The sequence below is a fragment of the Diabrotica virgifera genome, chromosome 1 (genome assembly GCF_917563875.1).
Source record: "Diabrotica virgifera virgifera chromosome 1, PGI_DIABVI_V3a".
Taxonomy (NCBI): domain Eukaryota; kingdom Metazoa; phylum Arthropoda; class Insecta; order Coleoptera; family Chrysomelidae; genus Diabrotica; species Diabrotica virgifera.
The window spans coordinates 17,456,552-17,470,202 of record NC_065443.1 but is presented as its reverse complement, the minus strand read 5'-3'; the positions used below and the strand labels follow the sequence as shown (position 1 = coordinate 17,470,202).

The 13,651-nt window shown below is 30.8% G+C and overlaps 1 protein-coding gene across 4 annotated transcripts in view; it reads right to left on the bottom strand.

Annotated features, from left to right (window-relative positions):
• Window positions 1-13,651, bottom strand: part of LOC126887496 (leucine-rich repeat-containing protein 15-like) — a 372,111-nt gene that overhangs the window by 109,577 nt on the left and 248,883 nt on the right. For 3 of the 4 annotated variants that reach the window (XR_007699077.1, XM_050655106.1, XM_050655114.1), the window contains one exon: window positions 12,689-12,714. Coding sequence is in view for 3 of the 4 variants with exons in the window: in XM_050655106.1 (XP_050511063.1) it covers window positions 12,689-12,714 (26 nt within the window). In the remaining variant the exon portion in view is untranslated. Of the gene's footprint in view, window positions 1-5,088; window positions 5,363-12,688; window positions 12,721-13,651 lie in introns of those variants that run through there. The other variant, XM_050655121.1, reaches the window with a different exon arrangement.

Below are 13,651 nucleotides of genomic sequence, written 5' to 3'. Positions count from 1 at the left end.
TTAACTGAAAAAAGTTATAACCTCCAGAAGTAAACTTGTTTAAAAATTTTTACTTATTTTTGTTTATATCTTTTTTGTTGGTCACTTGACGATAAAAAGTAATAGAAACAAAATTGTAGAAAATTTAATTTGCTACATTTTATGTTTTATTAGATTTCCCGTAGGGATGGTAGTTTACAAGATATAGTGCGAAACCTCTTTGCACCCCTTTTCCAAGATAGCGGCCGGGGGACAAGGGTGGCGACCCCAAAAACTTGAATTTAAGCTTCTACTGATCCCCCCTACACATTAAAAAAATAAAATTGACTCCTCTAACAAATGCAAGGTATGGTCTAAAAAATGTAAAATTTCAATGGACTAATATAACGTGTGATCCAAAATTATTGTCACCATAGATGGCTCTGAACGACAGAGATAGCTATACAGTGCAAGTCCATTCTTAATTCAGATATATTTACCAGTTTACGTCAACTTTGCAGTGTACGTCAACTTCAAGAAAAGTTAGGTTATGTAGAGATGTTGGTTGTTTGATTTTATTTATTATTTTTACTTATAATTTTGTTAATTCTTTTTATTTTTGATTAAAGTTCTGTGTTAAAAGTTTTGACTGATTTTTTATGTTTTATAATGTTAATCAAAATTAATTGATAAACCAATGATATATTTTTCAGATTCAAAGAGGACATACGTAATTTTTTGCACGGCTAGCTTTGATCCCAATAATTTTGGATCGCTCGTTAATATGGACTATACAGGGTGTCCCGAAAAGATTGGTCATAAATTATACCACACATTCTGGGGTCAAAAATAGTTCGATTGAATTTAACTAACCTTAGTACAAATGTGCTCATAAAAAGAGTTAGAGCCCTTTGAAGTTACAAAATGAAAATCGATTTTTTTCAATATATCGAAAACTAATAGAGATTTTTTATTGAAAATGGACATATATTATTCTTATGGCAGGAGCATCTTAAAACAAAATTATAGTGAAATTTGCCCACCCCATAAAAATTTTATGGGGGTTTTGTTCCCTTAAACCCCCCAAACTTTTGTGTACGTTCCAATTAAACTATTATTGTGGCACCGTTAGTTAAACACAATATTTTTAAAACTTTTTTGTCTCTTAGTATTTTTTCGATAAGCCACTTTTTATCGAGACGCGGCTTCTTTTTTAATATATTTACATAAAAATTGTATTGGGGTTTGGTTCCTTTAAACCCCCCAAATGTTTGTGTACGTTCCAATTAAACTATTATTGTGGTACCATTAGTTAAATACAGTGTTTTTAAAACTTTTTTTGCCTCTTAATCTTTTTTTGATAAGTCACCTTTTATCGAGATGTGGCTTCTTTTTCAAAATATACCTATTAATGTAAGTTATAAATAAATTTTCAGATTATTAACAGGTCTCTATAATCGAACTTAACCATATACAGTGGAACCTCGATAACTCGGATTAATCGGGACCGCGGCCGATCCGGGTTATCGAAAATCCGAGATAGCCGGAGAATATGGTAAAAATTAATAAAATACGGTATACTTACAGATAAACTCCCTTAGAATTGAAATAACATGAAATATATTTATAAATATGCACAGTACCTACACATCAAAATTACCGAAAAAAAAAAACACCAAACACAAACGTAAGCAAACGGAAGCGAACAATACAAGACACGCAATACAGTCACAACGATGTAATGTTATTTAAGAAGAGTGAAAACTAAAGACCATTGTTTATAAAAGAATTTTTTAAATAGTCTTTCCTAAACAATGCTAAGACAGTTTGAAATAAAAAGGAATAAGTACTACAGACAGGTGCCTGCTGTTTCTGCGGCGTGTGCTATGAGTCATTTTTACTATCGACTATCGTATAGTTCAAATTACACACATACACATCTCTCAAATATTATATTACATACATTTTTATTGTTGAAAGGTTTGTCTGATAATTAACTATTTTGATGGGAAATAAGCCACAATTAAATTGAAAAATAATTTTATTAACGTTTAGACGCCCAAATCGGGTCGTTGTCAAAATACAAAATATTGAAAATCAAAATGTTTATCTGATGAAAATCGGTCCGGGTTAGCCGGACTTCCGGGTTATCGGGGGCCGACTTATCGGGGTTCCACTGTACAAATATGTGGTGGATTCGAAAAATATTCAAAATATCTCAATAAACACTGTCTTATCGAAAAAGTACTAAGAGACAAAAAAGTTTTAAAAACACTGTGTTTAACTAACGGTGCTACAATAATAGTTTAATTGGAACGTACACAAAAGTTTGGGGGAGTTTAAGGGAACAAAACCCCCATAAAATTTTTATGGGGTGCACAAATTTCACTTGAATTTTTTTTTAAGATGTTACTGCCATAAGAATGCCACATGTCCATTTTCAATAAAAAATCTCTAAAAGTTTTCGATATATGAAAAAAAAATCGATTTTCACTTTTTAACTTCAAAGAGGTATAACTTTTTTGTGTGCACTATTGTATATAGGTAAGTGAGGTTCAATCAACTTATTTTTGGCCCCAGAATCTGTGGTATAATTTATGACCAATCCTTTCGGGACACCCTATATAATTTCATAATATAATAATATAATACTTTTATAATAATTTCAATGGACTATAAGAGAAATATTCAGGAATCAATGATCAGTCACTACAATTAATTTTAAAGTTTCATCAGAGTGTTTTTGCCTTTACTATTTAATAACGAAGAAGTATTCCAGCAGTTTGTTACGTGTGCATTTTAGTTAGAAACAGTTCAGGTTTCTAATTATCAAAGTTAATATCAAACTATTTATAATTACTTATGAAGTATAACGTAGCTTTAATTGTGTGAGTAATTTAATTATGGATTATAATTAAATGTGTGCATCATGGCTAAAACTCGTATCATTCAATAGCGGATTCATAGATAGAGTTTATTTAAAGCTGCTCTCTGCAACATAGATTAATAAGTAGTCAAAAGCTAATTGCGAAGTGTTCGTATCAAAATTAGTTAATGCATTTTTTTTAAAGGGACTCCCTTTAAAAGTGTTTATGTTTTAGTAAGAATAATAAAGTAATGTACTATGTAAGAATAAATAATAAGAATAATAAATAAATAACAAGAGCAAATACACTCTGGGCCAAAATTAACCGGCCACCTTAAAAATGGGTAATTTTTGATGTCTTGTATTTCCTAAACCTGTTGTCCGATTTAAGTGATTTTTTTAATATGTTATAGCGTTATTTCTTGACAATATCGTTATGATAATATTGTTGCTAAACAGGTAAATTTTCATTATATACCGGGTGTACGAATCAAACTGTGTTTTTTTCTTAAAGTTTGCATCACCCTGTGGAATATTCTAGCATTTGTAGAATACTGAAATTAAAACCTAACTTTAGCCTCATGCTTTCTCAACATTTTGGGACCCTTACAAGGGAACAAATCCTGAACCTGAGACAACTCATTGAAAAGTATAGAGAATTTCAAGTACCTATGATTATATACTTCGTTGACTACCAAAAGGCATTTGATTGTGTAAGCTGGATAAATCTGTGATCAATTTTAATAGAAATGGGCGCACCAATGCACCTGGTGACACTTATTAAAAATCTGTACCAGTCCAACATAGCGACAGTACGACTAGATCATAAGTTCTCAAACCAATTTAAGACCGAGAGAGGTGTTAGACAAGGGTGCGTGTTGTCACCTGACTTATTTAACGTATATGGTGAACATGTCATGAGGATGGGTTTAGAAGGATGGGCCGGTGGAGTAACAGTAGCTGGTAGGAAAATCTCCAATTTAAGATTTGCTGATGATTCTACACTTATAGCAGCAACTGAGCAAGAAATGTTTGATCTCCTGCGAAGAGTTGAGTACGAAAGCAATAAAGTTGGTCTAAAAATCAATAAAGCTAAGACAAAAATAATAGTGGTCGACAGATTCGACACTATTCAGCTGACTAACATGTTACAAGAATACCAGAGAGCGAACACCTTTGTCTATCTCGGGTCTAGTATAACCAACGATGGTAACTGTGAAGCAGAAGTTCGGAGATGTATTGGTATGGCAAAAAATGCGATGAGTCGCCTAACTAAAGTTTGAAAAGACAGATCTATCTCTCAAAGTATCAAGGTGAGACTGGTGAATGCCCTTGTATTATCAATATTTCTATACGGAGCAGAGATTTGGACTCTTCGCGCATGCGAGCGCCAAAAAATTGATGCCTTTGAGATGTGGTGCTGGAGAAGAATGATGCGCATACCTTGGACAGCTCATAGGACAAACGTTTCCATTCTCAACCAACTCTAAAAAAATGCTGTCCACAATATGTCTGCAACGAATACTGCAATTCTTTGGTCACGTGGTTCGCAGAGGTGACGACAGTTTGGAGAGCTTTATTGTTTCTGGAAACGTTCCGGGGAGAAGACCAAGAGGACGATCACTAACTAGATGGTCCGACCAAATAAAGAATTCAGCTGAAAGCTCATTCTACGAAGCTCTTAGAGCAGCTGAAGATAGAGACCAATGGAGAAACATTGTTAGGAATATTGGAAGAAATCACGATCCTCAGTAATGCGGAAACGACAAGAGAAAGAGAGAGAGAGAGAGAGAGAGAGAGAGAGAGAGAGAGAGAGAGAGAGAGAGAGAGAATATGATAAGTTAATACATTCTCTTTTGTTTGTCCTTTAATTTACCTTTGTTTAGATTTGCATTTAAGATAAGATGTGATTACACTGAGAGACAGAGCTAGTCAAAGCGTCAACAAAATCTTATGATAAACTACTCCTATGTAGGCTATGGTAATTACTAGAAAGTTCGTACATTAATATTACACACTTGTGAAAGCAATACAATGATTCTGCAACGGTTTTCGAAAAAAGATTAACCAGTTCTCCGAGAATTTTTGGGTAAATAAGGGACTAAACAAAGCTGCATTCTATCTCCAATGCTTTAAAATGAGACACTGAAGAAATGATGATCATTCCACGGAATCGCAATTTTCTTTTTTAGTTTACCCTGTATACGAATATTCTTCAATGATTTCTGTTAAACTTAATTTGAAAATTAGAACATATTGTTTACCTCATTATGTAACATGAGTACCTAATTATTTCTGTATTCCTTCTTCATAATAGGGTGTTTATTTAATTCTTCTTCTTCATCATGTGCCTTGTCCGTTGTGGACGTTCGATATCATCATAATAATTTTAGTTTTGTTTGCGGCGTTTCTAAATAAGTCGATCGATGTTAGTCCAAACCATTGGCGTAAGTTTTGAAGCCATGTGTGTCTTCTTCTTCCGGGTCCTCGTTTGCTCTCTATTTTACTCTGTACACCGAGAGAACAATTTCTTTTCTCCTAAAACACCGATTTCTTTGAGCAATATTTCTTAAAAGTTAACATATCCTATTAACTTAAACATACCGGTTCACATATAAAGAAACGAGTTTTTTAAACACACCTCAATAATTTCTTACAGATAATTTCTTCAATACTAAGAAATGCATTAATGGTTACATTTAATTTTTTTATCCTAAAGTTTTTATTTCTTAAATTGTAAACTACAAATATTTTGCGGTATAAGAAATATAGTGTTAAGTTAATCCATATTTATATTTGTGAACAAAAAATTTTCTTGCAATCAAATAAATATTTTAAACCACAAGAAATAATTCTTCAGAAATACCCTCTGTAGTAACTGTGGTTATAAAATAAAAACTTTGTCATTAATGCCGAAATGTTACTTGCAAAGAGATTTTCTTCCACAAAAGAATTGCGCAGATTAACTATTTATGATTTAGTCGTCAGTGTTTGTCAAGATAGCGTGATATGTTCATGTTAATATAGATGGATGTTGGATTTATTGGTGTACTTTAAAAATTAACGGGTATTTTGAAGGTACGTACATATATAGGTATTAAATAAAAGTAAATTGAGTAATTTAAGATGTAATAATAATATTGTTGCGTATCCGAATGGTTAAAATAGAAACATAATAGTATCTTTATATGCTTTTTAGGTATAATGATGGACGACTCTGAAATAAAGGAGCTTATTATTCCAACTGGGAAATACGCCACAATTTAAAGCTGGGACAGAATGATATAATATACAGCTTCAGAACAATATTAAGAAAGGAGTTATTAACCAACTGCGGGGCCTTCCAGAAATGGTAGAACTTCATACATGTAAGTACCTTTTTAAAAATGTTTATACTTATGCATCAACCATAATAGGTTTCTTGAATGTATCGTCTTCTATAAAAATATACAATACAACGCTATATCAAACATGGCGGGTGCAACGCTGAGGATTTTTTCTGTTAATTTATTTGAGATAAAGAAATCAGTTAGTCTAAAAGAAATATATGTTTATGGTTAAGAAATGTTATTGCCGAAAACCGTGAATTAGTTAATATGTATTATATGAGTTAGATGTAAACTAATAATATTTTCCCGTAATAAAATGTCTTAATGATTAGGTATGCTGTCTCTTTTAGATTATAAAAATTAACAAAATTACATATTATTATGTCTGCTTCAATGTTTTACATTGGTTGTATTTTCCCTCTTGTTTTAGCTAAACAATGTTTATTGTGTGACTTAATATTATACAGATAAATAATTAATATTTCATTAACAAAAAGAAAAAAAAATAAACAAATATGTATAGGTTAAATAATGCCATGTTTGAACTAAATATGATTGATTATTATTAGTATTAATAGTTCTTATGTGGGGCCGTGTATTTGTTTTTTTTTGTATTTCCTAAATTTGTCAAAATAAATATCTATATCTTTATAAAAAAATTTTATTAAAGTAAGTTTACTCTTTCTACATAATGATTTTGTTTTAGTGAATTGCTGATATACAAAGTGCTATTAACAAAAGAAGGAAAATTTGAGGAAGTTGGATTTGCTTCTCCATCCCTTTATTGTTGTGTAGAAGTCAGTGGTTTAAGAGTGGAGAAAATATTTGTATGTAATAATAACGTTTTATATCTTGTTTTATTAATAAATAATGATTTTACCTTAACACAATGATTTATTTCGCCGTATGTAATATCACTTTATTTTCAAGAAATATTAACTTAACTCTAAATATACGTTTATCTCTGCGAAATATATTTCTTAACATTAAATAAATTAATTATTAATAGTAAAATAATAATATGCCTTACTAAGAAATATTATTGCTCAGAAAAAATAGTTTTCTAATGTGTAGAAAATATATTTTTATGACTAATAAAATTAATTAACATCAAGTGTAATTTCTTTCTGATAAATGGATTTGAAGTTTGCCAGAAAGTGATAGTTCAATCATGTTTAAGATATATTTCTTTGGCTGTAGTAGAATTTATTTGAAATATTTTAGAAAATTATATCTTACATACAAAGATATATTTCTTAGGCAATATGCCAAGTCGATCTTTCTTAAATATTAATAAAGTTTCTTTATGTCAAGAATTTTTTTCTCTCGGTGTATTATCAGTAGCAGTATACGATATATATCATGGCTCATAATATGACCGAGGTATTCAAGTTTCCGTTTCTTAATTATTGTGAAAGAGATTTCTTTTTGTTCTACCTTTCGACGCAATACCTCTACGTTAGTGGTGTGGGTCGTCCAGGATATTTTGAGGTATATTTCGAATGCCTCGCAAGGTCTTTCATGAGTGTTTCCGTTATTTCCGGAAAATCATACTTTTCCGCACGCGATTGCAGTTTGCCGAACGACACGAAGCGGAGTTCGGCAAGCAGTCGAGTGCGGAAAAAAGTCTTTCTGCAAGAGTTAGGAACAATATTTTTTCTACGATCGTTTAAAAAATGACCAAATCTTAATCAATTAATTGAATTAAAAAATAACGCTACTAAGTTATAATAATCCAGAATTAAAGTCCATGCGGTGCCTAAATATCTGTTATGCAGTAATGAATAGTGTATATTCTTTTTCTCATCAGCATCTTTCAGTGCGTCACAGTTTTTGAAGTTATACTTCTTTACCGGCGATAGAGGGTAAATTTTTATATGGGAAAACCTAGCGACCGGGCGCATGCGCATTATAACTTTGTTCTGATTGGATGTTCAAATGACATGTCAAAAATTATTCAATATTGCGGCTGTAGCACAGCTATAGTTAGATTATTTATGGTTGTTGCGTTTTAAAATTTGTGTGAAAAGAAACAACAAACAAAAGTTAGTTAATAGTTATACTGCCTTTTTAAATAGTTTTCATATACCTATATTTTTGGACTTTTGGACTATTTTGGACAAGGAAAACTCATTCTAATTTGGTAAGTACCTAGTTTTTATTATAATCATATTGTAATTATACATTTGGATTAGGTTGAAATACATACATTTATTTTCTCAAGAATGCGGATTTTAGAGAGAAATCCCAAATTAGGTTCGATTTTTATTTTTAAATTATGATTTTTTGGCGTAGATTTATTTATCTAGTAGGTATGTACTGCTTTGATTTACATACTTAATTTGATTACCAACAAACGTTCTACCAATCTTCATCTAATATATTGTTTTCTTACTGTTTTGTTATATTTTTATATTTTCTTCCACAAAATTTCAACATATTTTAACAATACAATACATAATTTAATTTTCAAAACAACTGTCAAACAGTAAAACGTTCAGTTACCGTATTTTTCCACATGATAAATAATGTGGGATTGGACGAGTGAGTCTACGCTTTGATTACGAGTCAAAGCGGCACGAAATTCAAGGGTTCAATTCCCGATGCAAGTTTTACTTTTTTATTTTTTTATGCATGTTATGATTGTAAGTATATTTGTTATATAATTTTTTTTCAGAAAATGCGTATTTAAAATTTTTGCCAACAATTATTATCGTTCAGAAATCATTTTTTCTTTGTGGCATTTTTCAATGTGTTTGTGTGCGTTTTATTCTTTTATTTTTTTAAATTTTTGGTATTGTCTTAAAAATCACATAATATGTAGTAGAAGTATAACTTCTTACGTGCGTACAAAGTACACACACATTCTTGTTTATTTCTTTCTAACGCATTAAATTTTGTGTGACAGAAAAAAAGGCACGTCGGTGATTACAGACATTTATAACATTTATTCTAGTTGTTGATAGATTGCGCTATAATCGAAAAAAAGTTATTTACGAACTATATAATATATCTACGAATATAATCTGTACAATTTATAAGACTATACAAATCAAAGAAAATACCATTTTATAGATGCAATAAACACAATTGATTTGTTTTTATGCCAAATTGCAAATAAAATGTGACAATTGTCAGATCTAACTAAAATGTCATGTTAGAATAAATGTCATATACGAATTTTAAAATAATTCAGTGATATAGATGGTATCAAGTGACGAAGAACGTGACAACTGTCAGATCTAACTAAAATGTCATGTTAGAATAAATGTCATATACGAATTTTAAAATAATTCAGTGATATAGATGGTATCAAGTGACGAAGAACTATTCAAGATCTATTCTCGACGTTGTCAATAACCTTGATCTGTTACCGGAAAAATCAGCAAACAGGTACAAGAAAGAATACAACATTTTTGTGAGTTGGTGTAAAGAAAAAAGCGTAAATAGTTTAAAAGAAGAAGTGTGTTTAGCTTATTTTATTAGTCTATCCAAAATCTGCAAACCAAATACTTTGGAATTAAATTCAGTGCGGAAAAGTAAAACTTTCCGAACTAAAACGCGTGCGAAAAAGTAGACTTTTTTGCACGTTCGTAGAAAAAATATATTTCAGTCACTAAACGGGAAAAACATGAACAGAAAATAAAAAATAATAACGTTGGCTAATAAAGAAGAAAACCATGTTTTTGGTGGGTCACATCTCACTCTATATTGCGAATGTATCAAAACCCATAAAAATCTCCAAATGAACGACCTACTTTCTCATCAAATGCCCCAAAGCAATTAATTTTCAACTTTTTATAGATCAATTTAACAAGAGACGACATTACAAACCCGTAAAATTGTCACCTGTCGTAATTTAAATGTTCACATAAAAAGAATGTTCTCTGCAAAAGCGGGTTAGCCCGTAATAATAGGGTAACGATATCAGAGTTGAGATATAAACTTTTCAGATATACTGTCGTTCAGATACTTTGTTGTGAATGGTTTTAGTTCGGGCAGGGCATACGTTTTGCCTTACGGTGCAAAATTTGAATACATTTTAGATTTTAACTTAGGTTACAAATACAATTCTGAAACTATTACATTTTAACCTGATTATTAAGTTAAGACAATTAGCAGGTTGCCAAAATGCAAAAGTAAAATTAGAACTAAAACCGTAAAGCAGAAACCTATTAAAACCTATGCAATGAACTAAATGAAAAAAAAAATGGGTAAAAGAAATAGTTTATTCAACGAGCATGTAATGATGGCTATTACTCACGATGATGAAGTTTGCGACACAAGCCGTTAGGCGAGTGTCGTAATTCATCAGAGTGAGTAATAGCCATGACATGCGAGTAGAATACTAGACTTTTTCTACGACCTTTTTTTTATTTTAATTAGTAAAAAATTTAATTATCAACTACTCGAGATTTAATTTATAATAATTTACAAGAATAACTAAATGCTATTTAATCCTAGTACGTGGCTGAATAATTGGTTGCCTACTATTACTAAATTCTTATTTATTGTAAAAATACAACTAGAAATAGTCAATGGGTCTATTGAATAAAAAGAAGTATTTGCTTTTACTTCCTCGTATTTAAGTATTGACTTAATAGTAATTGAACAAAGCGATAAAGAAATTACTTTATTCAATTACTATTAAGTAAATACTTAAATATTTGTAAGTAAAAGCAAATACTTCTTTTTATTCGATAGACCCAAAATAAGCTCTATTCGTTTCCGAAAAATTATAAGCTTAAATTTGTACCTACTGTCAGTGAATCTAATAAATAGGAAATGGCTGTTGTCGGTGGACGTATTTCATATACTTACTTATACAGTGTGTCAATTTTAAAACTTACAATGGCTATATCTCACGAACAAAAGCTGAAAACGAAAAATGCTTGAAACCGTTTCTAGGATAGTAAGGGGGAACTAAAATGACATGAAAGAGAACTCACCCCCATCAACCCCCTAGGCCCCACCCACCACAACCAAAAAAATTTAAATTGCAAACCCCTACTTGTGATACATCATTGAAAAGGCTATAAAAAATGCTATCCGATGGTATAAATAATAATTATACAGGGTTAAGCAATAATTGTGAAACTTTGGCTTAAATGAAAAATTTAATGAGGTTTTGTTGAACTACAAATTTGATAAAAATGTCAATTAAGTAAATGTTCAAAGTGGGTTCCGTTGTTTTGTAAACAATAATACAGTCTATTTTCAAATTCTGCACGAAATTTGACAAATGTTTCTCTAGTAATAGGGAGTTCTCTAGTAATAGGATGCAAGTTAAGTTTTATAAACAACTGATATAAGGTAAAAATGGCAAAAATTAAGTTTTAATTAACAAAAAAAAAAGTACGAGCGGACACTTACCATTTAAAATAATAGTCCGGGAGATAGTATTACAAATACAAAAGTCATAGTAAGCCAGCAGATATTAACACCCTGTATAATTATTATTTATACCATTGGAGAGTACTTTTTATAGTAGGATAGTATATTACTTTTTTCTATGGGGTTACCCTAAATCAGTTCTTTATAAAACTCAACTTGCTTCACTTGGGGAATTGCGAGAAAAAATTACTCAAGCATGTCGCCGTATTACTAGAACATCTGCTAAATTTCGTGCAGAATTTGAAAATAGGCTGTATTATTGTTTACCAAACAACGGAATTCACATTAAATATTTACTTAATTGACATTTTTAATAAATTTGTAATTCAACAAAACCTTATTAAATTTTTCATTTAAGCCAAAATTTCACAATTATTGCTTCACCCTGTATAATTATTACTTATACCATTGAATAGCATTTTTTATAGACTTTTCAATGATGTATCACAAGTAGGGGTTTGCAATTTAAACTTTTTTGGTTGTGATGGGTGGGACCTAGGGGGTTGATGGGGGTGAGTTCTCTTTCATGTCATTTTAGTTCCCCCTTACTATCCTAGAAACGGTTTCAAGCATTTTTCGATATCAGCTTTTGTTCGTAGGATATAGCCATTGTAAGTTTTAAAATTGACACACTGTATAGTTATAATGTATATTTATATTTAACTATATATAATATAAAATATTTTACAATACACAGAAAAAAAGTATAACGACACAACAAGGTATTTATACACAGAAAAAATAGCAGAGAAATGCGGAAACACAAGCGATGGAGTCGACGAGAGCTGAGAAAAATTAAAGGAAACATATTAGACTCAGCTAATGAAGCTCTGAGTGAAAGGAAGATAAAACAAACAAGTCTGTCCCAAAGCGAAAAACTCCGTGGTTCTGTACATTGGCTCTTATATAATAAAGAGATTCCACTGGATATTATAAAAACAATTATTAAAAACGACTAATAAAAAAATGGGTATCTACAATAGAAACATATTCATACGTAAATTAAGAGATACTAACAACAACATCAAATGATGAATTTGTGCGATTGAAGTCCCTAACATTAGACTTTGGTCAGAAAGTAACACTAACTTTTTTTTTAAATAATGTAAAAATAAGTATTTGTTATAAAAAAGATACTTACATAAAACGGCTTATTTCACAGGTCATCTGAAAACAAAATATTTAAGTTGAGATTTTTATACTAGAAATACTATTTGGTGTTACATACTGTTTTAACAAAAAAGTGAAAATTTTGCTCAAATTTCCGAAATCGTAATAATTTTTAAGACTATTTTTGAATTGTAGATAGCTCTTTAATTAATTTGAATTATAATTTGTAATGCAGCTTGCTTTTATATTAACTCGAGTTATTATCGTCCCTTTTCGTTGCAATTTAAGTTTCATGTGACAGAAGAGATGTTTAATCCAATTGGAAAGCTCTAATAATAAAATTTTGATGCACAAATGAATTAGTCGAACTAAAATCCTCGCGTGAACATCAGTTAAAGTCCTGTTGTATAAATCCTGAAGTTTATTTTATTTATATGTTTCCTATTTCATTGGACTTTCATTTTCTCACCTATAGCAATCAATATGAACAGAATTGATAGTAACGTGGTGGATAATTCTTACCGAAGTGAAGAATACCGATACCTGCGCAATACCACTCATTTCCACTTCTACTCCGAGGCATCCGCGTAGGGCAACCGAAAACGTATTTAATGAGACAAACGGAGGAGAATAGTCAGTCTCAATCACAGATCACTTAACTCTCTTTAGATGTTTCACGCAGGTATCTCAAGGTCATCCTAAACTAAATGTCATTTTTAGTAATGATACGTTTTTTGAGATGTCGCCATGCACCTGCAGTGAAGATTTCTTCTATATCACTGAGTCTGAGTGTCATTATAATTTGTCAATTGTCATCATTGTCAGTATGCCTTTATCTTTATGTCAGTAAATGTTTATCTGATTGTTAGCAATAATAAAAAATCCTGATTTAGATAAAATGGATTCAAATACAGTTTTTGAAACAAAACGAATGTGATTTGAAGATCAAATTCCTAGCTTACATTTGCATGGTGGTTCAACAAGTATTATTTGT